General features: G+C 35.3%; 1 protein-coding gene across 1 annotated transcript in view; it reads left to right on the forward strand.

Moving 5' to 3' along the window:
• The window catches only part of unc5ca (unc-5 netrin receptor Ca), a gene marked incomplete at both ends in the record, with an annotated part of 129,954 nt that overhangs the window by 31,665 nt on the left and 71,305 nt on the right, over positions 1-26,984 (forward strand). The window contains 3 exons of the mRNA XM_079419684.1: positions 8,894-9,127; positions 16,972-17,115; positions 24,683-24,786. Coding sequence (XP_079275810.1) covers positions 8,894-9,127; positions 16,972-17,115; positions 24,683-24,786 — 482 coding nt within the window. The remainder of the gene's footprint in view (positions 1-8,893; positions 9,128-16,971; positions 17,116-24,682; positions 24,787-26,984) is intronic.

Raw genomic sequence — 26,984 nt, forward strand, 5'->3', positions numbered from 1 at the left:
TTTGCATACGACACTCAATCTTTCAGTAAGAGGAAGAGAGAGTGAAAAAACGACAGATGTATTATATATGAAATTATATAATACAAGCTAGTGTATATATATTATGTAACACGCATACAGTATATATCTATATAGTATCTCAGCATGCTTTTAAGTCAAACAATGTGATTTATTTGATTGAATATGCAATAAAATCTGTAGCTGTAGACACAAAAATGCCTCATCTTTCATAAATTCGTCTACTGTAACAGTATCCCTCCATAAAGAGAGTATGATTGACAGGTGTCAAATGCGCCATCCTCTTTTTTTTAGGAACTTAATGTAAATGTTAAACCAATGTAAGAACAGTCACACTGACGTGATATAAACAGATGACTTAATGTATTTATTGCTCATAAATGTTACTATTTATTGAACATTGGATTTTATATTGCTGTAGGATGGGGAGAGTTTATTTTGGGCTGGATTTGTGATGTTCTGGTCTAATCTTGTCTGTGTGTTTCTTGAATATTTAATATCTTTTAATATCACACACAGATGAAAGTCAAATTTGTAATGCAAAACTCTGTGTGTTTTATAAATTCAGCTCCCTGGTTGGTTTGCTGATCAGATGTTAAGATACCAGCAGCCTAAATGCTTTTTAAAGTTGGAACGAGTTTTAAAATGAGTACTCGTGTAGTGCTGTGGCATTGGAGACACACACAAATCATGTTCTGGAATGACCTTTGAGAGAGTCGTGCCAGAATAGAGCCATGCTTTGCAAACATTTTCCATGGCAACCAATATTTCAGCCAAAATACCATAGTTACAACAGTTAATGTTCCTTAAAATCTGTAGCAAATTAAACTTTCAAGAGGTTGCACAGTAACTGTGGTGATTTGGAGAGCTCAACTGAGCCTTTTTGTTGCTTTCCCCAGTGCATTATTATATTATTATTATATAGTCTATCTTAAAGGGGTAGTTTACCTAAAACACAGTGTTTTTGGAGTGTCAATGGGGTTCATATCAAAGGGGATTTTTTTTTAACAACACTGTTGAAATATTCATGAAAATATCTTCTTTTGTGTTCTGCAGAAGACAGAAAGTCATATGATCGGAAGCTTGTTTCTACCACAGGATAAAAAAATAAAAAAGGTAATTACGACGATGTTTTATTCTGAGGAAAAAAGTCAAAATCGCAAAATATAAGCTCAGAATTCTGAAAAAAAGTCAGGATTGTGAGATGTACACTCAGAATACTGAGGGGAAAAGTCTGAATTGCGAGATTAAATTAAATCGCAAGGTATAAAATTAGTATTGAGGGAAAAAGTCAAAATCGCAAGATTGCGTGCGAGATATAAAATCTGAATTCTGAGAAAAAAATTTAAATCACAAGACAAACTCTGAGAAATAGTCAGGATTGCGAGATGTAAACTTGTAATTGCAAGAAAAGTCGGAATTCTGAGTTTATATCTCGTAATTCTGACTTTTTTTCTGAGAATTGCGAGTTTATATCTTGCGATCCTGACTTCTCAGAAGTCTGAGTTTGCATCTCAGAATTGCGAGGAAAAAGTCTGTATTTTGAAATATAAAGTCAAAATTACCTTGTTGATTATTTTATTCTGTTGCTTACATGGGCTTCTATGCATATGAGTTTGGAACAACACAAAGTCTATATTTTATTTATAAAAATTCTATTTCTTCATGCTTAATTCTTAAACTGCAGTAAACATGTAAGTTTGACAATTTACCCACAATGCCATCTGTTTCTCGTCATCTAGGTATCTGAAGCGTGACATGCAACATTTACTGTGAAGTTCTTCTGCTCACTTCCATTCTCTGCATCTGTTATTGCTTTTGTTGAGCGTTCGCTCGTAATGTGCAGTCTGAAATGGGTTTTTTAGAGGAACCCTGAGCTTTGAAGCTCTGTGAGTTCACTGTCTGATGGAATGAGGGAGTTCATGCTTGTTTGTAATGATGTTCATGTTTTGAGAGTGTGGAGTTGGTGCTGACAGCCGTTTTTGTTGTCACAGATAATGAGGATGGAAAACAGCCCTGTGTCACTGCATCTTCTGTGTGTGTGTTGGTATACACTGCATCTGGTTCCAGTTTATACCCGCAGTTACTAAATTACACCGTGCAGACTTTTCCAAAACATATGAATGTTATGTACACAGAGAGAGTCGGTTTTTAATAGCTCCAGTGTCACTCTTTGCATTTATCAGCCTCTATAATATCATTCATGAAACACAAGCAAAACACATTTCTGCGTAAAATATTCATAAAATCTCTTTGCATGCAAGTTGTCATTAAATTCAACACAACAGTTGCTTTATGAACGATGAACAAGGCCTAGCATCACACAGCCAAACCCAGAACAGGGTTTTTATAGTTAAATAAACCATTAAATAAAAATAAAACAGTATATATATATATATATGTGTATATATATGTTACCTAAAGTAAAACTGAAATGTAAAATAAATATATAAATAAATTTATTTCAACTAGTTGCTAAGGATTTTATTTATTTATATATTTTTTTGACTTATGCATGGTGTAATTATTATTAATTAAATTTTACCTATTTTAAAGTATCTACAAATGTTTTATTTTAAATGTCCATGAGTATTTTATGCTTCAGGTTAGTCTATAGTAATTATAATGAGCTTAGTTAACAGCAATAGAAGTCAAAGGCAAGTAAACATGCGTGTGTCAGACAGAGTCCAGCTGAGCTTTAGTCGTGTGTGTGTGTGTGTGTGTCATGTGTCGTGTATGATGGATGAGTGTTCACATGAGTGTTCATTAGAACAAACACAGCTATTGTCTGTATTTAAATGAGCATGTGTTGTTGATATTGAACATGGTGTAAACACACACGCACACATATATATGCGGCTCGGTCTGGTTGCTCCTGATAGCTTTGAAGTGCCGGCTGCTCTTGGCGGTGTGTGTCCTCACGCTGGGTCAGTAATTAAACGTGATGTTTATCATAGCGCGGTGTGTAAATGATGAGTCTGGGGACGAGTGATAAACACTGTTGATTATAAGAGCTCATCCACGCTGCATTGCCTCTCCTTGACTTTGTGTCTAACACACTCACACACTCTCTCACTCTCACACACACACACACACAGAGAAAGAGAACGTGGATTGCTGGAGTGCTGATGGAGTGCTGTGTGTCGTTTCTGTTTGATCTATGATAGCATTAATTGCCTCTGCTCTTATTAAAGGAATATTCTGGGTTATTTTTTGACAATGTTTATGGACGGCATCTGTGGAATGCTCTTGAGTTCGACAGACATGGATTTTGACTTGTCCATATGTTTGTATAACCTTACCATAGAAGCCAAGTAGGGATACAAGCAACACTGCAAATAAACACATAATTAGAGCTGTGCTGATGCAGTCATTCGTTCATTCATTCAATCATTCAATCATTGTTCATTCATTCATAATATTAATGATAATCTTACATATATTGACATTGATTTTGCATAGTTTTGTGATATTGCATTAATACTTAAAGCCTAGCGTTTGTTTGTTTGTTTGTTTGTTTGTTTGTTTATTACTTATTCTGATGCTTATGGGATTATTTTGTAATTGTAAAGTCATAGATAGATAGATATAGATATATAGATATAGATATAGATATAGATAGATATAGATATATATATATATATAGATATAGATATATAGATAGATAGATAGATAGATAGATAGATAGATAGATAGATAGATAGATAGATATATAGATATATAGATATAGATAGATAGATATATATATATATATAGATATTTAATATTAATATGATTTTTGCATTCTTTTTTTAATGCCATTGTATAAATACTTTGTCTCTCTGATTTAAAAAAAAAAAAAATTATTTATTTTTTTTATTTCCAATCATATAATTTCTATTCAGTCCCGTTTAATGAAGCAGCAGCTTGTCTGAATAATCTTGGACAAACTCGAAGGCAGCCATGTGCGATAGAGAGATTAAAACTGATTCCCTCCAGAATGTCTTGGCCCATAGACGTCCATTAGAAATTCATTAATGTAAACAGGATTTCTGATCATTTTGACAAACAGAAGGATAATTTTCTGTAGTAGCTGAGGGCGCGTCTCAGATGCCGTTGTTAGAGGTTAAGTTGTATTTAACCTGGAATATTCCTGCAGTAGTGGACCGTTCACTGTTCATCAATAAAACACTCACACGCACCCGAAGGTTAAGCTAATAAACGTGACCCCGCTCGTGCTCACTCGTCGTGTGAAAGGTCCCAGCTTGGTCTTTAAGCCCCATTATTAAGAGAGTTAATCATCTGAACCAGCGCCGGACCCTCTGGCACCTGAGAGGAGAGATGGTGAGAAGAGCACTGGAGAACAGCCAGAGGAACATAGAGCTTTCAGAAGACTTATTCTGCACTCCAGGAGCATGTCATTTGTCCCTTATAATGTTAGTCAAGGTTTCTTCTACCATAATTCAGTTTTCTGTGACGATTTTCCACCTTCTCTCTGACCTTTACATACTTTCTGTTAGGGGTGGGAGAAAAAAATAGATTGTGCTTCGATTCAAAAAAAAATTAATTGCACAGGATGTGAGAAACGAGTGCTTTTACTGTGTTAAGCTTTCCAAATTAATGCTCATTAATATTAATATTCTTTCATTTCATGTATTCAATCAATTGTTCATTCCTTTGTTCTTTTATTTGTTTGTAGATTCATTCTCGTTTGTTTGCTCATTCATAGATTCATTCCTTTATTGTTTGTTCAATTGTTTGTTCATAGATTCACTCCTTCATTCTTGTTTGTTTGTTCGTTCGTTCATTCATTCATAGTTTCATTCCTTTGTTCGTTCTTGTTTGTTCAGTTCTTTGTTCATTTGTTCATAGATCCATTCCTTCATTCTTGTTCGCTTGTTCATTCGTTCGTATATTCATTCTTTCATTCTTGTTTGTTCAGTTGTTTAATTTGTTCATAGATTCATTCTTTTGTTTTTGTTTGTTTGTTGATTCATAGATTCACTCATTTATTCTTGTTTGTTCACGTGACCATAGATTAATTAATTCTTGTTTATTGGTTTGTAAATTAATTCCTTAATTTTTGTTTGTTCGTTGAAGGATTTATTCCATAATTGATTTTTGTTCACTTGTTCGTAGATTCAGTCATTCTTGTTTGTTCATTTGTTTTTAGTTTCATTCCTTCATTCTTGTTTATTTGTTCGAAGATTCATTCCTTCATGTTTAAATTGTTTGTTCACCTACTTGTTTGTTTGTTCGTTCGTTCGTTCATTCGTTTCATTCATTCATTCGTCTGTTTGTTTCATTCATTCGTTCATTCATTCGTCTGTTTGTTTCATTCATTCATTCGTCTGTTTGTTTCATTCATTCATTTGTCTGTTTGTTTTTCATTCATTCATTTGTCTGTTTGTTTTTCATTCATTTGTCTGTTTGATTCATTCATTCATTCGTCTGTTTGTTTCATTCATTCATTCGTCTGTTTGTTTCATTCATTCATCTGTTTGTTTCATTCACTACTTTATAATTTGTAATTCATTTGTAATAGGTTTGCTCTTTGATTCATATTTATTCATGTTCATTGATTTTTGTTCATTCACACATTCATTCATTCATTCATTCATTTGTTCATTCATCCATTCTTGTCTGAAATGTATTTGTGTTTGCTTTTATGTTTTAAAGCTATATTTAGTTATATATTTATCAGTAAATATATACGTTTAATTACATTTGGTATTCAATGAACCATTAATAAGCATCAATAAGAAAAAAAAAGTAAGTCAAGAATCCTTTTAGGATTGAGTCATGATTCCCAGAATTGAATCGCACCGCATCGTGAGGTGCCTAAAGATTCCCACCCCTACTTTACACGGGTTTCAGGTCTTTTATTTGAAGAGTATCAGTTTTGTTTGTGCGTTTTAATAGAGTAAATAACAGAGAGACTGTTTGTGTATATTAGATTAATCTGGGCTTTAAATAAATGAATCATCTCAGATCATTTGTCTCATAATAACATCTGCAAACACGACATAGACCCAAACAAAACAGACGTGGCCCTCGACCCGTCATTAGATAGCATGGCTGTGCCGTGACCCATTAATGGAAGGTAATGTACCCTACAGATTGTTAATTTGGGGTGAAAGCAGCTCTGTGTGTGTGTGTGTGTGTGAGACAGTCAGAGAAGAGTTATGAGCTGGACTGCGTGCCATCGGACGGGTCAGCGGGCATCTAATGGAGGCATTCAATAATAATCTGACGCTCGTGTCGTGTGTGGGTGTTAGTGTAATATTAGTATCCAGTATATGTATCGATGAGTCCAGGGATCGATGCGTCCTGGGTTACGATCCATCCATTATGTGTGTGTCTGTGTAATATTGAAGATCTCTGCATTTATGCTGGAAGTCAAATTGGCCTACAGACATAAACAGGAGTGATTTTAACTGATCTGACCATCAGTTCAACCATGTGTTTGTTCATTCATTCATTTATTCTGTCATCTTGTTTAATTTATTAGTTCATATGCTCATTTATTAATTCATTATTTTGGTGGTTCATATTCTTGTTCTTTGTCTGTTCATTCATGTCCATTTGTTCATCCATTGGTTTACATGTTGTTATGTTCTCTTGTCTGTTTATGTCTTTGATTCATTCGTTTGTTGATTGATTCATCCATTCATTTATGTTAGTAGATTTTGTTCATTCATTCGTTCATTAGTTTATTAGTGTTTTTATTAATTTGTTCCATTTCATTATACTTTCATGAGTTGTTTATTTCATTATTAATATATTTCTTTTGTCTGTACATTTATTCAGTCGTGTTCATTCATTAATTTATTTGTTGTTATGCTCATTTCTGTGTCATTAGTTTATTGATTTATTGATTTATTAATTTACATACTGATTGATTTTCGTTCATTCGCTCATACATTAGTTGATTTATTAGGTTATTAGTTGATTTGTTAATTTATTCTTTAATTTGTTTCTTTCATTAGTTTGTTAGTTCCTGTGTTTATTCTTTTGTCTCTTGATTCATTTATTGTGTCATGTTCATTCGTCGATTTCTGTTCTCTTTGGTTTATTAGTTTAATTTATTGAATAATTTGTTCATTCTTTCATTAGTTGAACACATCTTTAATTGTTCTTCCATTACTTTAATGCATGTTTGTTACTTTTGTCTGTTCATTTATTTTATTCAGTCATCTTTTCGTTTTTTAATTTTTCTAATTACGTTTTTTGATTCTTTAGTCATCCATTCATGTTTGTTATTTGTGTTCATTAGTTTATTAGTTTGTTTATCCATTTATTCCATAATTTGCTCATTCTTTCATTGGTTTGTTCATATGTATTCATTCATTGCTTTAATTTATGTTTGTTCTCTTTTCTGTTCATTTATTTAGTCATGTTCAATTGTTCATTGATTCAAGATCATTTGTTTTTCTGTTCTATTGTCAGTTTCTTTCATTTTGTTGATTCATTCATTCATTTTTGTTTGTTAGTTTATTTGGTCATTTGTTCATTCTTTCATTTATTCGATTGCCTATCTTCAATTGTTCATTCATTACTTCAATTCAAGTTTGTTCTTTTGTATGTTCATTTATCCAGACATTTTCATTTGTTCATTCATTAGTTTATTTCTGTATTCTTTGATTCATTAGTTTGTTGTATGATTCATCTGGTCATGATATGTTCATTTATTTTTGTCCGTTCGTTCGAACGTCAGAGATCTCACAACGTCATGTTTATTTGAACTTGAGCTAAAAATAAGCAGCATTTACTCCATTAACCAGGGATCAGTTAGAGACAACTGTGAGATCCTGTTTCATAATGAGACCCAAAAACAGGCCTGCACCAGTTTCTGTGTGTGAAGCCTCTCCGGACCCCAAACGAGCTCAGTAGACACAAATTACAGTATAAGAGGCTCTGAGGAAACTGACATTTGTGAATAAATTGGCGTAGTGGGGATTTTTGTTGCAAAAGTTTATTCTGCAATACTGAGAGATGTGTTATCTATTCGAAAACTAATTCGCACTCATTTTATACTGTTTCATGTACACCTCCAATCAAAATAAATTTGATTGAAATTTAAAATAACCGTTAATAGTTATACTGTACAATTCTAGTACAATTTAAAATATCTGTTTTATATTGTAATATATTTTAAAGTGTAAATTAAAATGTCACTTTTGAATAGTAATATTGTGAAACATTGTTACAATTTAAGAAAATTTATATTGTAGTATACGTTATGTATATGTAAGTTAATTAGTGCTGTCAAATGATTAATCGTGATTAATCGCATCCAAAATAAAAGTTTTTTTTTTACATAATATGTGTTTGTGTGTGTACTGTGTATATTTATTATGTATATATAAATTCACACGCATAGTGTATATTTTGAAAATATTTACATGCATTTACATGTATATATTGATAATAATATAATTTATATTATAAATATATTTAATATATAAACATAACATTTTTCTGAAATATATACATGCATGTGTGTATGTATATACACATAATAAATATACACAGAACACCCACATTATATAAACAAAAACTTTTATTTTGGATGCAATTAATCGTTTGACAGCACGATTTAAATCGCTAGCACTAAAATTAAAATATCACTTGAGTAGTAGTAATATTGTGTAATATTAGTACAATTTAAAACAACTTTTATGTTGTAATACATTTCAAAATTATCACTTTCATAGATGTCTATGCTAAATCAAAGTATTTATTTATTTTTAATCTTACTGCCCTCAAACTTTTGAATGCCAGATATTTTAATGCCAGACGTGTTGGAATCGCTGATTTGCAAACCTGTCATCAACTGAAATTGTGAAACGCATCAAAAATCAGTATGCTTCATGTTGTCTGTGTTTTTTCCCAGGTGATGATGACTTCCTGTTGGGGTTGGGTGAGCTGCCGGAGACCTTCCCCAGCGACCCTCCAGAGCCCCTCCCACACTTCCTGCTGGAGCCGGAAGACGCTTACATCATCAAGAACAAAGCTGTCAATCTCTATTGCACGGCCACACCTGCTGCTCAGATCTACTTCAAGTGCAACGGCGAGTGGGTCCATCAGAGAGAGCACACCATTGAGGAGCGGGTGGACGAGACGTCAGGTCAGTCGCTCACACACACACACACACTCACACACACCATCACTCTGCTTTATGGGTCGGAAACATTACGGCCTTTTCTGAGGTGCAATAAAAATGTGATAGCTCTGCTTTATTCATGGTTTTCATTGCTAAAGGTGCTGCTAGAGAGATAGATAAACCCATTCCTGACACATACAGGTTTGTGTATTATTTATGTAACGTTATGAGAGCTTTTTTATGAAGGCGTCTTTATATAACCGCTATACAAGGGGTAAGGTTAGTCTAGTCAACACCAAGTGTGACCAGAGATACGACCTAGACCACTTTCACTGACCGCTCAGTACGGATACATATGGAAGCTTTTTCCACCACAGGATAAAAAAATTCATAACTTTTTAATCTCACAATTCAGACTGGTTTTCTGAGTTTATATCTCGCAATTCTAACTTTTTTTTTTCACAATTGCGATTTCCGTTGCACAATTCTGACCGTTTTTCTTAGAATTGCGAGTTTATAGCTTGCAATTCTGCGTTTCAGTTTCAGAACTGTGAGAAATTCTGAATTCTGAGATAAATTTAGTTCAATGTTGATTCAGTTCCGTTCAATAACAGTGTCAGTTTTGCAAAGTTTATCAATTATGAGACAAGTTAAGTTTTTCAGTTGCAAATTTGCTGAGTGAAAATAGAAATGATGAAAATATTTGAAAATATTTTTTAGTGTATAAGTAGCTACAAATACTAATCTATAATAGAGTCATTATTCAGCTCTGGTCAGTTTAATGTTGATTCAATTGAGTTCAATAACAGTGTCAGTGCTGCAAAGTTAGTGCCATCCACAAGATACTAGAGAAGCAAGATTCAAGTGAAATAATTAGATGAAGATATGCACTCTTGATAATAAAGGTGTTTTATTGAATTTATGGTTTCATCATGAATAATCCTTAATATGCATTTCCATTGCACAGTAGGTGCTGTTTAAAGGTGCTTCACACTAACAAAAATGGTTCTTAAGAACCTTTCACTAAACGGTTCTTTGGGGAACCAAAAATTGTTTTGTGGCATTGCTCTGTTTTTAAGAGTGTTGTTGAGCAAATCACAGTGTCTGTTGTCTTTTTCTGTCACGATTCTGTAGCTCAAACAGCAATGCCATTGTCATGGGTTCAGTTCACAGGGAATGCATGAACTGATGATACTGTATGTATACTTTCAATGCAAAGGCAAAGCATATGCCAAATGCATTAATGTATTTTGAAACTGAAAGAACAGAACACAAGAACACAAGTCCAACTAGGTCCACTTTTGATGATAGTCAAACGCCAATATGCTACAAGTCATAGATTAAAGGGGCACCAAGTAATTTTTTACCACTTTCAAAAAGTTTCATTGAAGGAAATTTTAACTTGCAATTGTAACAAATAGTATAAAAACCATAAGTGCAGAGCAGAGGACCATTGGCATATTGATATTACTGGTTAATGCATTGGTATATTTAGGAAGATGAATAAGTGCTAATGAAACATAAATTAACTACTACATTCAGAAGTTTGGGGATTGTAAGACTTTTTAATGTTTAAAGAAGTCCATTCCACTCACCAAGGCTGCATTTATTTGTTAAAAAATACCTTAAAATCAGTAATATTGGGAAATATTACAATTTAAAATCACTGTTTTTTTATTGTAATATACTGTCAAATTCAATTTATTCCTGTGACGCAAAGCTGAATTTTCAGCATCATTATTCCAGTCTTCAGTGTCTCATGATCTCATGAATATGCTATGACTTTTGATCAATTTAATGCATCCTTGCTGAATAAAAATAATATTTGACTGACTCCAGACTGAATGAGAAATCTAGCTATAGAATAAGACAGTTGAGGGTAATGTTTCACCGATCGCACTCAATTGCAGCAGCAATAAGTATGCAATACTTTTAAAATGAAACTAAGCATATATTAGGCCTAATGTTTGCTGCAGAAGACAGAAACACCGGCGTGCATTTTGAGGTTAGGAATGCAAGCAGCCCTCCACTAATGTTCGATCATTCAGAATGAAAATAGCACGTATTGGCCCGAGGCTGAAGTGCAATCACCTCACCGCAGGAGAAACCGACACGAGCCACTCTCGGTGTGGGCGAGCGAAGAGCTCAATTCATTACGCAGAGGTTAACAAGCTCCTATTGAGCTAATGACTCTAATGGAGCTTTGATATCAACCTGCTGCAGTAATTCTGCTCTAATATCTCTGCGGTGGAAACTTTACTGTCATAATCACACCTCGGATATTACTCGGGGTCAGAGCGTGGAGTTATTATGGGCCGCCGAAACGGGCCCGGCTGCTCTAAACACTGTCATTGAACTTTAATGTGCGACGGTAACGTTTATCATAAATTATAGTGCGTGTGAGAGAGAGAGAGACTTAGAGAGAGAGTGAGCAAGAGAGAGATATAGTTTATGCTTTTAATTAGATTTTCACTCTCGCTGTTTGGTTTCGGTCTGTCTTTGTTTGCCGGCCACGAGCTCCCTCTGGCATCGCTATATGTCTCTATTTGTGATGGTGTAATATCGTTATGAATCAATTTCATTGTTCGTTTTGGCTATCGTGAGTAAACAAGGTTAAATCTGTTCCTTGTCATGAAAGCTGGTGTGTAATTGGCTCACTGTGTGCGTGATGAATGTTTTGTGTGTCTAAATTGTGCAGAAGATTCAGATTGAGCCTCATTATCTGGTTCAGTCAGAAAGACTCTTTCCTGCTGCGGTCTTCGTCTCAGAGGGCCTCGTTTAAACAGACGCCTTAATATATTTATACAGCAGAACGCCATTCAAAAAAACGTCTGCCAAATTCACAAAGTCAAGTAAGTTTGCATTGTTTTCTAGAAGACTGGTCATTTATCTTTTGGTGGGCAATAGCGACGGATTTGAGCTCATAAAAATGAATGTATAAAAAAAATACTGAATATTTTTGAGATATAAAAAATGCTGCACAGGGATGATATGACCAATAAGTTATGAAAACATGTTTTTACATTACTGTAACTAATCAAATTAACTATAATATTCCAATTATAGTTTTTCCATATTCCAATATGTTCTTCCCTCAACTTAGACGAGTTGATGCGTACCTCTCCTGTCTCAGTGCGTGCACTTAATCGCTCTAGCGCGCGGCACCACTATGCTAGCGTTTAGCTTAGCATCATTCATTCCTTAGGATCCAAACAGGGATGAATTTAGAAGCCACCAAACACTTCCATGTTTTCTCTATTTAAAGACGGTTACACGAGTAGTTACACGAGTAAGTATGGTGACACAATATAAACAGTGGCGATTTTCTAAGTGGATAAAAATGATGCCTATAATGTAAGTCTTTATTGTTCCAGATTCTTGTCTGTTCTTGACAGGCATCCCAAAGAGAAAATCACAACAGGAATTCAGTTTGTGCCCGTTTTAAATTCATATTCACAATAATCCAAAACAAAAATGTGTGTGTGCTTCCAGATCTCGTTGTAAATGCACCCCATCCCATTATTGCTGTCATTGATTTTCTGCCTGTTTATGTATGTGTGCTTTTACATGCTTTGTGTGTTTTGATGCTTGCAAGGCAGCGCTGTATTGATATTCATCCAGCAGTCATTGTTCGAGGTGTTTTTAAGGCAGTATTATTATTGCTTGTGCTCATAGCGCTTTGAAAAAACAATAAATGTTAAGGTTCAGTGTGAGTCGTCCTGCAATGATTGTGCTTCAGACGTGAATGTTTCCTCAAATCATGTGTTATTGAGGAGAGGTGTGCTGCTACTTCACTGAGTGATTAGACATGATTTAAACATGCTGGACAATAAAACAAGTAAAAAAAAAATTCCAACAGACTCTATAGATATTACTAGGGTCCTTTCTTCAGAGCATCTCCGAGACTAGGGTTTGTCCAATAAGTTCTGCACTGCTTGCAGTTTCCGGAGAAATGTTAAAATGATATCTATTTCTTCTCCACATACAGTATATCTAATTAACATATATACCACATTTTGGTAGATATGTTTTGTTTTGGGCTGAGGAATAACAAATGGCATAAAATGCAGTATTTCAAGACCAAACAAGGTTGCATGCTGCAACTAGAAATGTAAAGTCAGAACTTTTTTTCTGCTCAAAATTTGGACTCTAAAAGCGGTTTTGTGGAAAAATAAAATCCAATGCAATAAATTTGATCCAGAATGCCCATTCTATGAATGAGATGGAAAGGAGTTATTTGGATTACAAAAATATATCGGAAAAATGCACTGTAAGAGAGATTCTTGCAGTAATTCTTAGTAATTACAGTAATTCTACAGTAATACAGTAATTCTTACTGTAATTCTTGCACTGTAATTACACTGAGATGCACTGTAACTATCTTTTTAGGAAATGTAATATAGAAGTTCCTAAGAATCTCCCACTGACTTTGATAGAGTTTAGCACGCAATGGCCCAGTTTCACAAATGCGGCTTAGTTTAAGCCAGGACTAGGCCTGAGTTAAATTAAGATATTTAAGCAACTTTTACCAAAATGCCTTGGAAGAAAACATTAAGGTATGCATCTTGACACAGAACAATGACACTGACCTATTTTAAGACATGTCAGACCAAGATATTTTCAGTTGAGAGAGCTCAAGCATGCATTTTAGTCTGGGACTAACTTAAGCCTGGTCTGTGAAACCGGGGGGAAATGTAATTGACAGTGACTTATTTGCATTCTGTTTAGTGATGGGTCTTCTCATGGTCTTTTCTTTCTTGCATCTGTTTAACCATTGATAGGCACCTTTGTGTTGTTTCTGCTGCCTTGAATTTTTTTTATTTCCTTTAGGTGATGCAAAACAACTTTCCTATTTGTATTCCTTTCAGTTTGTTTGTATTTGTGTGTGTGTGTGCTCTGCAAAAATAATTTTCTTAATCAGTATTTCAAAATTAAAGCAAATTATATCATTTAAGAAGAAACATTACAGAATGCACCAAATGCTGCCATAAACCCAAACACCCACAGCACTAAACAAATAAACACAAAGGGTAAGTGTGAACTATTGATTTCTATCAGGGAATATTTCATGGAGACATTGAGGGGTTCATTATTTATACATGTAGAACAGAAGTGCAGTGCTGTCTGCTGGCAGAGCACTAAAATATATATAAAAACATCTTGCTTGCATCATGCGACATCGGTGTGATCGGCACTGTCGTGGTGGGAGATTTGTAGCCTCAGAATCTGAGGAACTTTGTACACAAACATGTCAACAGCTCTATCAAAATGGCAGGCCTGATTTATGCAATTTCGTGTGAACGTAGTGCAAAACATTTTACAGCAACCTGCGTTACACGGTCATACAGGTTTGGACAATATGAGGCAAATGTTCTTGAATAAGCACCAGTGTTATTTTAGTATCTCTCACTCACACACACACACACACACACACACACACACACACATATATTACACACACTGCCCTCCAAAAGTTTGGAAACGGCCTAGAAAAGTGGGGTTTTGGACAATATTGGCATGAATCCATTTTAATTTGTGATAATTTTGCACTGATAAGGGACAACACAAACTACGAAAACATATTTTATTGCATAAACAGTTTATACATAGAAAAAACTTTAATTTTCGATTCATCAAAATATCCACCATTAGCAGCTATTACAGCTCTGCATAATCTGGGCATCCGAGTCAGTTTATTCAAACATTGACTTTGAATTGGAAATCAATTGTTGAAGCTACAGTATTAAGGTGTGCTGACACAAAAATCTTTTAACCAGTAACCAGGCATCACAGCTGGCAAAGGGGCATGTCTGACATGGACATGTATATATTGCCATTATTATGTTTTATTGCTGCTCTTCAATGATAATGTCAAGTTACTTTAATGTATTTGCACCAAAAAATGCTAAGGATTTATGCTGATATCGTCCAAAACCACACTTTGCCAGGGGTGTTTCCAAACTTTTGGAGGGCAGTGTGTGTGTATTTTTTTTTATGTTTTTTTTTATTTTTTTTTATTAGCTCTTTTAGTACTTCAGGTTAAACTAAATGAAAATGTTGCCTTGGCAACTAGCTGATATAAAATAAGTTTTAAATTTAAATGTAATGTTTACATTTAATTTTAAAGTGACATTGTCACGGTGCACACACGAGGAGGAGACAGGAACATGCAGACGAAGAGTAAACTCAAAATAACAGTCTTTAATCAAATCCAAACAAAGCAAGGCTGACACAGACAGGAACACCGGGGAGTAACGAGTAGACCAGACGACACTAAACTGAACAGACAGGAACTTAAATACACAGGCTAATGACTAGAACACAGCTAAACAGAATAAACTAATAATCACACTAAACAAGGACAGGAAACAAACCAAATATGGACATAAGAGGCGGGAACACATGACACACACTGCAGAGGACTGACAGACCTGAATCTAAATTTTAATTTATTTTAATTTAATTTTAAAATTGCTAAATTTAAATAAATATTAAAGTGAATGTTTATTTTGTTTCAAGTAACATATTTTAAAATTGTTTTAGTTTTATTTAATAACCCTGATGTGCATACTGTGAAAAGTCATAATGTGCAATTATATTTTCAAATTGTTTTCATTTATTTATTTTAACCTGATCTGACTGTGAGGGATAGAGTTGTGATTGAATGAAAATCTAATTAATTAAATCATAAAAATGTCAAATTAAAATAAATAAATAATTGTAAAATAAAAATAATCACCAAAAATAAAATAAGATGAAAAATTATATATATTTATCTCCATGCCATTTGAATATTAACAGACATCAGAGAACCACGAACGTGAACGTGTTTCTGAATTATTATTAAATATTGTACATCAAAGCGGTTTAGCTGACAAAAAAAGTTTATAGGAACCCCTTCCGTAACCGTATGTAGTCATGTTAATTTAATCAAAAAATATTTTTGTGATTCTACAAAGGACAATGAATTATGGTATTAATTATGGTTTAATTTAAAACTATGAATTATTGTATAATTTATGGTAAAACAAAAGACATTAAACAGTAAAGGAACGTTTCCAGAAGTCCCTACATGACAATATTTTTTTTCTCAGTTTGCTATCAGTAATGTACATTAGGTGTACATTGTTACATTCTGTCATTAAGTTATTTTTGTTTATTATTTATTTGTTTATTTATATTTTATTTATTTAATTTTCATTTCTGTCAGCCACACAGCTGCCAGCTTTTTAACCATGAATTTAACAGGATATCTTTTTACATGCAGCCTAATATCTTTTGAAGACGTGCTCTCATTCAGAGATGTCCAGTTATTGAAGCAGGGTTGGGCATGAAGCTGAAATGTTTTCACATTTAACATTTAATGCATTTGACACACACTTTTGATCTTATCTGATTTAAATTGCATTCAAACTGTACAGTTTATCAATTCAAACCCATGACCTTGAGATTGCTAGCTCTGCCGTTTGAGCTGCAGGAACACTTTGAGACGGGAACGTTTACACAAAAATCCTGTCTCTTGTTTAGTTAGCAACATGAAAAGAAAGTGTTCTTGGCATATTTTTAGATATGTTAGGAAAGGCAAACACAGCCATCCTGAGGCTTCTTTGATCAGCTGACTCTCACAAAACTCACACAGCGACACTTTCTTTGCAAGTACTTGTTATGCAGATATTTTCATTGGATTGCCTAGTTACATAAAAACATTTCATTTGAAATGTGAAATCAGATTATTTGTTTTGGCAAAAATCCATGCGTGTTTTCAATCAATGAGGACCAGACACTGTGCTGATAGTCAAATGTCTGGCGACATGAGTCTGATGCATGTGTCTGTGTCTGTGTGTGTGTGTGTGTGTGTGTGTGTACAGGTTTGGTGGTGAGGGAAGCACGGATCGAGATCTCCCGGCAGCAGGTGGAGGAGTTGTTTGGTTTGGAAGATTACTGGTGTCAATGTGTCGCCTGGAGCTCCGCAGGAACCACCAAGAGCCGCAAGGTGCACGTCCGCATTGCATGTGAGTACTATAAACACACTCTCACACACTGCTTTAATGAGAAGAGTCTTTGCTCTGTCTGCTCTGACTGCAGGAGATTTCTCTGTCTGACAGACACTTTGGTTTCATGTTTGACACACACACACACACGGACTGTGAGGAAGTCTGTAAGCTGGCTGAAGGTAATGGAGCATTTATGCAGATCAGAGTCTGCAGACAGGAGACAGTCTGGAGCACACAAACACACACACACTCACACACACACACACACACACACACACAGGGGACTGTCTGGACATCGCTTTATGGTCATATTAATCTTGTTAATTTCCTGCAGTTCATCTTGAGTGTGTGTGAGTTGGAAGCAGGTTATCGGTGCGGCCCAAGGACACTTCACTCTCCCGCTGTCGTCTCGGGCTGAGTGTGTGTGTGTGTGTGTGTGTGTGTGTGTTTGATAGACACAGAGACACGGAGACTGAAGCTGACTGGCAGTACAACACAAGAAACTTCCTCTCATCTGGATGCTTTCAGGATCAGAGCTAAATAAATCAATGCGGCTTTGGATGGATGGATGGATGGATGGATGGATAGATAGATGTAAGACAGGCATAGATAGATAGATGGATAGATATAGACAGATATATAGATATAAGACAGGCATAGATAGATAGACAGACAGACAGATAGATGGATGGATGGATGGATAGATGGATAGATATAGACAGATATATAGATGTAAGACATGCAGATAGATGGATGGATGGATGGATAGATGGATAGATATAGACAGATATATAGATGTTAGACAGGCATAGATAGATAGATGGATAGATATAGACAGATATATAGATGTTAGACAGACATAGATAGATAGATGGATAGATATAGACAGATATATAGATGTAAGACAGGCATGATAGATAGATAGATAGATAGATAGATAGATAGATAGATAGATAGATAGATAGATAGATAGATAGATAGATAGATAGGTTTGTCTAGAGTGAGCAGCTTAGTAATTAGCTTAAATTAAAAACAACAGATTTTGAATGGAAAGTCCCCAGATATGTAGATGTATTTACATCTGTGTGTTTGTGTGTGTTTGTTGACTCATTCAGTCATACTTTTGTGAGCAGAGGGGCATTGTGGGAACTCTCAGCTGGGTTATTTTATGGGTGATTGAACAGGGCAGAAATTCTCTCTCTGTCACACACCAGCACACACAAAGATACTAACACACTCGCACAAAAACACACTCACAGACGCACAGCCGCTATCAGAGAGAGAGAGACGGACATGACAGGAAGATTGAACAAGATGATAGATTATCTCACTGATTCACCACCAAACACAAATTTAGTGCCCAAATAAATTCATGTGAGTTTCTGACACGCAAGCGCTGTCCTGCATGTGTGTGTGACTACAACACGTTTTTTGAAGGTTTGTTTGGATTGTGATAGATGCTATAGGTCGCTGTGAGCACAGGTCTGTGTGGGAATGTTTATGACATTTTTGCAGTATAGAGAGAATGTTATTCATGTTATATTTAACGATTATTAGACAAGCCAATTTCTATGGAAACTGTGCAGCTTACAGTTACTATAAGCAGATAAGTTATTTTAGTTGTTATATTTGATTAGTGACTAAATATTTTATATATTAATTTATGATATTTTGCATAATATTAATTTTTGGTAATATAATATATAAATAATAAACCTTAAATCATTTTATGTAGTATCATTTATTTTACATATTTTATAATATATTTATTTCATATATTATTAGTTTCGTGACTTGGGTATAGTGATTGCTGTGTTGATTGTATTAGATTAGTGACTAACTTTAAATATATGTTATATATTATTAGTTTATATATAATTAGTTAATATTATTTACTGTCAGTTTAGAGAGAGTGTATAGAGATAGTTTATAGGTTAGTGACTCTAAATAGCACTTGACATTATATGTAATGAGTTGAGGGACTGTGGTCAGTTCGTTGCTGAAGTCCAGACATTATAATTATGAATGAAATAGGAGTGCTGTTATACAGGTGTGTGTGTGTGTGTGTGTGGCTTCAGCTCTGTTTGGGATATTAATGCCGTTTAAGATTTGTTGCTGTAGCAATGTAGAGCACTAAAACTATGAGTTGAATGCATTACACACTCACATACTCGGACACACACCTCCTCTGAGACGTGATTTATTTGCCTATTACCTCCATCAGTAATGTGAAGGAAAATAGACACGCACGATGTGTGTGTGTGTGTGTGTGAGCAGAGCAGTAAAAAGCTTGACAGGCTGAAGATATTTTCCTTATGCACGTGTGTGTGTTTTATGTCCAGTTTAATGGAGAAATCACAGCGCAGACAATTGAAGGTTCAGGGTGAGCAGCAGCTCCGGGTGAAATAGATAAATATGTTTCTTGATCTCAATATTTTTACAGTGTTTTGATGAGTGAAAGCATTCAGGGGGATCATCCATTCAACTGCAGGCACATTGTTGAGAAGTAGATGTTACATGTAAGAAGTAAAGTCTAGTAAAGGCAAAATGGTCATGTTCTCAATTTGATAATTTTTAATCATTTTCAATCAACCAAATTACACATGGGGATAGCGCACATGAATTTATTAATGAATGACCCCAACATTTCTGGAGTGTTGACGCAAACGTATCATTGAACCGATCGCTAGTTGAAATCTGTCTGCGGAGCTGGTAGTAACTGCATGATTAAATGTAATCTGGATTACATTATCAGATTCCAAAAACCAAGTACTTGTAATTACAGTATGTTACATTTTATAATGCTCATAATCCGATTAGTTACTTTTTATGGATTACACAAATATTATTCACTGTAATCATTCATAATTTATTGATTCCCTCTAATTCTTATTTTTTTCTCTTTTCTAAATTCCTAGTGTAAAGACGAAAGAGATCCACACTCATCCAAATTTAGCCCAAAAGGCTTATATCATTTATTAACTTAAGTTAAAACTTAAAATTATCACTTTTTTTCACAATTTTGTGACCTCTGAATAATAAATGATATAAGCCCTTTGAGCTAAATTTGGATGAGTGCAGATCTCTTTTGTCGTTTTACCTTTTGTATTTTTTGGATCTACGCACCTTCTATTATTGGCTGTACTGGACTATTGGACGAGTGTTTGGCGCTACAACCTTTTCTATTTTTCTAAATTCCTAGTGTGTCACATCATTTAGCTTTGACTATATTCAAAGTATTGGATCATGTAAATGCCATTGTAAATACATTTGCAAACCATGCTTTTGAATTTGGATGAAAACAGCACCTCTCAAGCGATTAGATCATGTATGAAACAAAGAATTATGCAAGTTACTAAACATTGGTGATGTATAACAGTGAGACAGTATGTTCTCATCATATCCAGTATCGTTCAGTACTGGTTCTGGAAGACTTTGGGCATGTAATGTCATTGTTATTTTCGTGTTTATTAATGTTTGTTCATGTAAAGCAGAGATTCCCAAATGATTTGTCAGCCAAACCCCTTTGAGATTAAATGTTTACTTGAAATATTCCATGGAAGGAAGTTAATATTTCAATAATTTAACTACACATTTGCATGTTCTCTGATGTCTGTTAATGGTCACACAGAAATGCAGGTAAACAAGATACATATTTTTATTTTAAGTGTTCAAATGTTTAAATAATGTATTTTTCATTCTATGATTTAATTAATTATTAGCTTTCTATGAACTAGTTCTTTTGCTAAGCCCAGTTTGGGAAACCGTTGTTTAATATAATGTTTAATGTATTTTATGATGTTTTGTGATATCAAAATTAGGGATGCATCGATCTGATACTCAGGATCGGTATCGGCTCCGATACTGGAATTTCTGCCGATATTGAAAATCCGATATTGTGCGCATACTACTGTGTTGTTGTTAAGCCCCACGAAAGCACAAAAACATTAGAAAGCACCATAAAGTCAAAGTCCAAGTGTTCTGAAGCCGTTCCATAGTTTAATGTGAGGTACAGAATATTTAAGTCGTTAAATTCAAGTTCACGTAAATTCTTCTCTCCGCTGCTTCTGTCTGTCATCCTCCGTTCAGCATTCAAACTGTGTCACGTTCGGTTAAGACAGTCAAGATGACGAAACTCTCTCCAAGAGCGTTCAATAACAGAGTTAAAACTGTTAAACGAAAAGGATCAATAAACTATGCACAGATTTAATAAGCTACGCACCAATATCTGTTTCCTTTGTGCTTTGAACTTCTCTATGTGGAGCTGTGCACTGTGACTCCGTGCTGCTTCAAGCGCATTATTCTGCGCACGGGAAGCCATAAGCTCTTTGTGCCGCTCTCTATTGGAGCTTTTCATATTATAATGCTTTTGCGCAATGAAAGATTATTTATAGCGTTTCTTGTTCTGTCCTATCAAGGCTATTAATAATCTAATGTATAGCACAGTAATGGAGGCAGCAACATTTATGATATATATGATAGATAGGACTCCTCTATCATATGTCGCTGCCTTCATTGTGCTATACATTTAAAAGAAATGTCTTTTAATTTTGTACTTTATATTTATAAATAAATACATTTAATTGTTTTCATTAATGTATTTTACAACAATACAAAGAGCAATGTGTAACATTTTACCAGATATAGTCCTTCGCGTATTCACTTTTATTTGTTCCCCGCTAAATAATGTTATCACTAAATGTTTAGATTTTATAAAATTGTGCACTCATGATTTTTCTAGAATAAATTTAGCTGCTGAATTATCCACTAACCTAATTTATAATAATATTTTTGTCATAGATTATGAATGGGCCTGTTTACACCTGGTCATTTCATGCATTTTTGCTGATCGGATATCTATCTGATTTGTTAAAACGGATATAAATCCGATCTTCAATTCCTGCGCTATATTTAAATGTAACGAAGTTCACGTCAACAAAATCAAAAAATAAGTGCTGCATTTGATTAATTATCAGCTCCATTTCAAGATCAAAGACCGCAATAGGAGAGCACGTGGCATCAGCACTGGAAAGATAAATTTGTCTTGTACTTTTAATGAAGAGTATTGTGTTGATTGTGCTTCATTCTCTGCAGTTTGCGTGTCTGCTTGCTGAAGAGATACTCAGCTACTCATCCGTGGCGATGCGTGTTGCATTAGCGCAGTCGTATCTGACATGTCATATAGCCTATAACACGGTCTCACAGGTTAATTTTATTTTTTACATTTTGATACAAGTAAAATATACATATGTGGTTTCAACAACCAGATGCATTTACACTTGTCCAGTTTCGTTTGGAATGCGGCCCAGGCCACCTCCTGAAGTGGTTTGAGCGATCGGATTTATATTACAAAACGCATGAAGTGACCAGGTGTAAACAGCCCCTATATATTTTTTCATGTTATTTTTCATTAAAATGAAGTTGTCTAATAGATTTTGTTTAACACACAAAAGAGTGACAGAAGTATAGAAATTCTACATTGATTTAAAAAAAATTTAAACTACGCTGGTATCGGATCGTATCGGAATTGGCCGATACTCAAAAAAAATGGTATCGTTGCATCCCTAATCAAAATGGTACGTTTAATGGCAAGTGTAAAACAAGTTAGACAAAAAGTAATCTAAAAGTAATGTAAAAAGTGTTCAGAACACATTACCTATGAGTAACCCAGATTACATTACTAACTACAGTTTTCCTTATGTAATCTGTAATCAGTAATAGACTCCAATTGTTGTACCTAGTGCTCTCTGTCTGTCTGTCCATCCATCTGTAATAAGTTTATTATAAAATGTGACCCTGGAGCACAAAACCAGTCTTAAGTCGCTGGGGTATATTTGTAGCAATAGCCAAAAATACACCGTATGGGTCAAAATTATTGATTTTTCTTTTATGCCAAAAATCATTAGGATATTAAGTAAAGATCGTGTTCCATGAAGATATTTGTAAATTTTCTACCATAAATATATTAAAACTTAATTTTTGATTGGTAATATGCATTGCTAAGAACTTCATTTGGACAACTTTAAAGGCGATATTTCTCAATATTTAGATTTTTTTGCACCCTCAGATTCCAGATTTTCAAATAGTTGTATCTCGGCCAAATATTGTCAGATCCTAACAACACATACATCAATGGAAAGCTTATTTATTCAATAAAGGTTTTGACACTTATGACTGGTTTTGTGGTCCAGGGTCACAAATGTTCTTTTATTTTTGTTTGTTTATAAATTCTTTAGGCCTATATTTTATAAATAATGTATCATTATCACTATGTATCACTAAATTTTTATTTGTCATATTATGAAATATACATATATCTCATATATATATTTACTGTAAAATGTTATTATATTATGGGAAATATCAAATGATTATAATATGAAATAATATAATACAACACACATCATAAATGATCAGTGTACACTGCCCTCCAAAAGTTTGGAAACGCCCTAGAAAAGTGGTGGTTTAGACAATATTGGCATGAATCCATTTTCATTTGTGATAATTTTGCACTGATAAGGGACAACACAAACTACTAAAACATATTTTATTACATAAACTGTTTATACATAGAAAAAAAATCAAAATTTGATTCGTCAAAATAGCCACCATTAGCAGCTATTACAGCTCTGCATAATCTAGGCATCCGAGCTGTCAGTTTATTCAAACATTGACTTTGAATTGGAAATCAATTGCTGAAGCTACAGTATAAAGGTGTGCTGACACAAAAATCTTTTAACCAGTAACCAGGCATCACGGCTGGCAAAGGGGCATGTCTGACTTTGACATGTATATATTGCCATTATTATGTTTTATTGCTGCTCTTCAATGATAATGTCAAGTTACTTTAATGTATTTGCACCAAAAAATGATTTATGCTGATATCGTCCAAAACCACACTTTGCCAGGGGGGCAGTGTATGTGTCGCCCGTCAGAAGTGAACTGATATAAAGTCTATTCTTCATCATAAACCTCACAAAGCAGCAGAGAGAAAGAGGATTGGCATTCACATATTCACCCCCTCCACAACTATTCACACACATCTCTGCATTTACAATTCACAGGTTCACACATGAGGTGTGAGAAGGATGTGTTGAAGACGAGATGAGTTTGGCCTTCTGTCCGTTAGACCTCAAGTGTTAGACACACACACACACACACACACAGAGAGAGAGAAACCAACAGGGAAAAATAGATATTTACACCCACACGTGAACATTATGAGATAATGAACGAATAGCACAAATGTTTGCTTTGACCTGAGAATATGGCCGATATGAGCATCATTCACACGTCCTGTGAGCTGTACTCTTCACCTGTGTGAAGAAACCAATCACACACACTGTCAGCTGCACACAAAACATCACAAGATTAAATACAGTGCGATAATGAATTCTGCTCTACTTATTATTATGTAGAGTGCAAAAGTCTGAGAGAACATCTGTTATTTTTCCTTTTAAACCTTGAAATAAACTGTTTTTTAAAATAAAATGACCACATGAAATGTAAGAAATATTCGGTGCTATTTCTAGGTGACTAATGAAGTGTAAGTAAATGAGTCGCCTCTTTGTCTCCATCTCCACAGTCTTGAGGAAGACGTTTGAGCAGGAACCCTTGGGTAAGGAGGTGTCACTCGAACAGGAAGTGCTGCTGCAGTGCCGCCCACCCGAGGGCATACCGCCGGCTGAGGTACTCACACACACTCACACACACACAGGCTCGCGTGTGTCAATACCGTACAGATCATCTTTGCCTATAGGGATGAATGTCAAGCTCTATCCTGTGTCGCCAGCTGTCAAACTATTTTTTTTATATACATAATTAAATGCACTACTTAACATGTTAAATTGACCGCTCTTATTCATATTAGTATCTTACAACAGGTCTGAAGGCATACTTTAAGAAAAATGTGCTTTTCTCTACTCCTAGAAAATATATATATATGTTTTTATTAAACATTGATGGAGCAACAGATTTTGTGTGAAAATAATGATAAAAGTGGTTTGTTTTAAAAATTAGTACTGGGCAATGATTAATCGCGATTAATTGCATCCAAAATAAAAGATTTTGTGTACATAATATATGTGTTTGTGCTGTGTATGTTATGTAAATATAAACACACACACATGCATGTTATGCTTATATATTAAATATATTTATATATAATATAAATTATCTGAATATAAATATATACATGTAAATATTTTCAAAATATATACTGTGTGTGTCTTTATATATACATAGTACACACACAAATATTATATAAACAAAAACTTTTATTTTGAATGCCATTAATCATGATTAATCATTGCCCAGCACTATTAAAAATGTATGAGGTGATGAGATGGGCCTTTTTATCCCACACACGCAGTATTTATACAAGTACTTGAGCTAAAGCAACATGTTTTGGATAATATCCAAGTTACTTGTTCAAAACAACCACTCTACTTTCAAAGTATACAACTGTAAATGTATTATTCAAAATGCAAACGAAAAGTCTTGGACACTTGTTGTTGTCAGACATTTTGGACCACGTTCATATGTTAATATGATGAAGTAGGCCACTGGTTATTCTGCGAGGACACCTGTGTGAACTTGAGCAGAACTGACTTCATACATCCATGAAAATGACCTTGAGAGCAGCTGGTTAAATCTCACTCGGAAATGTGAAGTTTGTTGTGAGAAAAGCTTGCACATCATTTGAATGCAGATTCCACTTTTTTAAATAATGCATTAATGTCCGAATGTTTTTTTTTTTTGTCGTACTGTATACATGCAGAGCTTGTTTATGTCTTTCTGGAGTTTCAGTTCCACTGAACTCTAAGGTCTCATGAAACTGTTTAGAAGTGTGAAAGTACACTGTAATTGGAGGGAAGAAAAACACACTATCTGTAACGTAACGCCGTTCTAGGAGAACAGGAAGACGAGGAATTCAAATTAAACAGATCCTTTAATGGAATAAACTTAAAGAAATATCACAGTTCACGACATTAACGAAACTTTACTTTAAGACTCGACGAAGCCTAGAACAAAACTGAATGCTTATAAAGGAACAGGAACAAAGGAGTAAACGAGATAATTAACACAAGACAGGTGAACAGGATGATTAATAAACTAAACAAGGACAGGAACCAAATAAGGACAAAACGGAACTAAACAGAAACCAAACCGTGACAGGTATCGCCCCCTCCCGGAAGGGACGTCCCGCACCGTAACAGTCACATCAGGGAGGGGTGGGCGCCCTGGAGGCTGGAGCAAGGCCAGGACAGGGAGGAGTCAAGGGAAGCCTCCAGGGCAGATCAGGCAACTCGGGAGGCCAAGGCGGATCAGGGGACTCGGGAGGCCATGGTGGGACAGGAGACTCGGGAGGCCATGGTGGATCCGGGGACTTGGGGGGCCATGGCGGGACAGGAAGCTCGGGGAGCCATGGTGGGACTGGAGACTCGGGAGACCATGGCGGATCTGGGAGCTTGGACGGCCATGGCGGGACAGGAGACTCAGGTAGCCATGGCCCTATTATTTTTTCAGGAGGCCATGGCGGATCAGGGAGCTCCGTGGCCTTGGCCATTGGCCCGGCCACACAGGCAGTGACTATATGCCCCACCCCCAAATTTTCTTGTGGAGATTCCCCTCTGGGAACCATTTAGGAGAAACGGGCTCTTGGGGGCGCTCTGGAAGCGCGGAGCTGGACGGGACCAGCGGAGACATGGGTGGGCGCTCTGGAAATGTGGACACTAGGGGGCGCTCGGGCAGCACGCCGCTGGATGGGACCAGCGGAGGAGGGTGTTCTGGAGGCGCGGACATTTGAGGGCGCTCTGGAGGCGCGAAGCTGGACAGGACCAGCGGAGGCATAGGAGGGCACTCTGGAAGCACGGACACTTGGGGGC

The sequence above is a fragment of the Barbus barbus genome (genome assembly GCF_936440315.1).
Source record: "Barbus barbus genome assembly, chromosome: 6".
Lineage (NCBI taxonomy): Eukaryota > Metazoa > Chordata > Actinopteri > Cypriniformes > Cyprinidae > Barbus > Barbus barbus.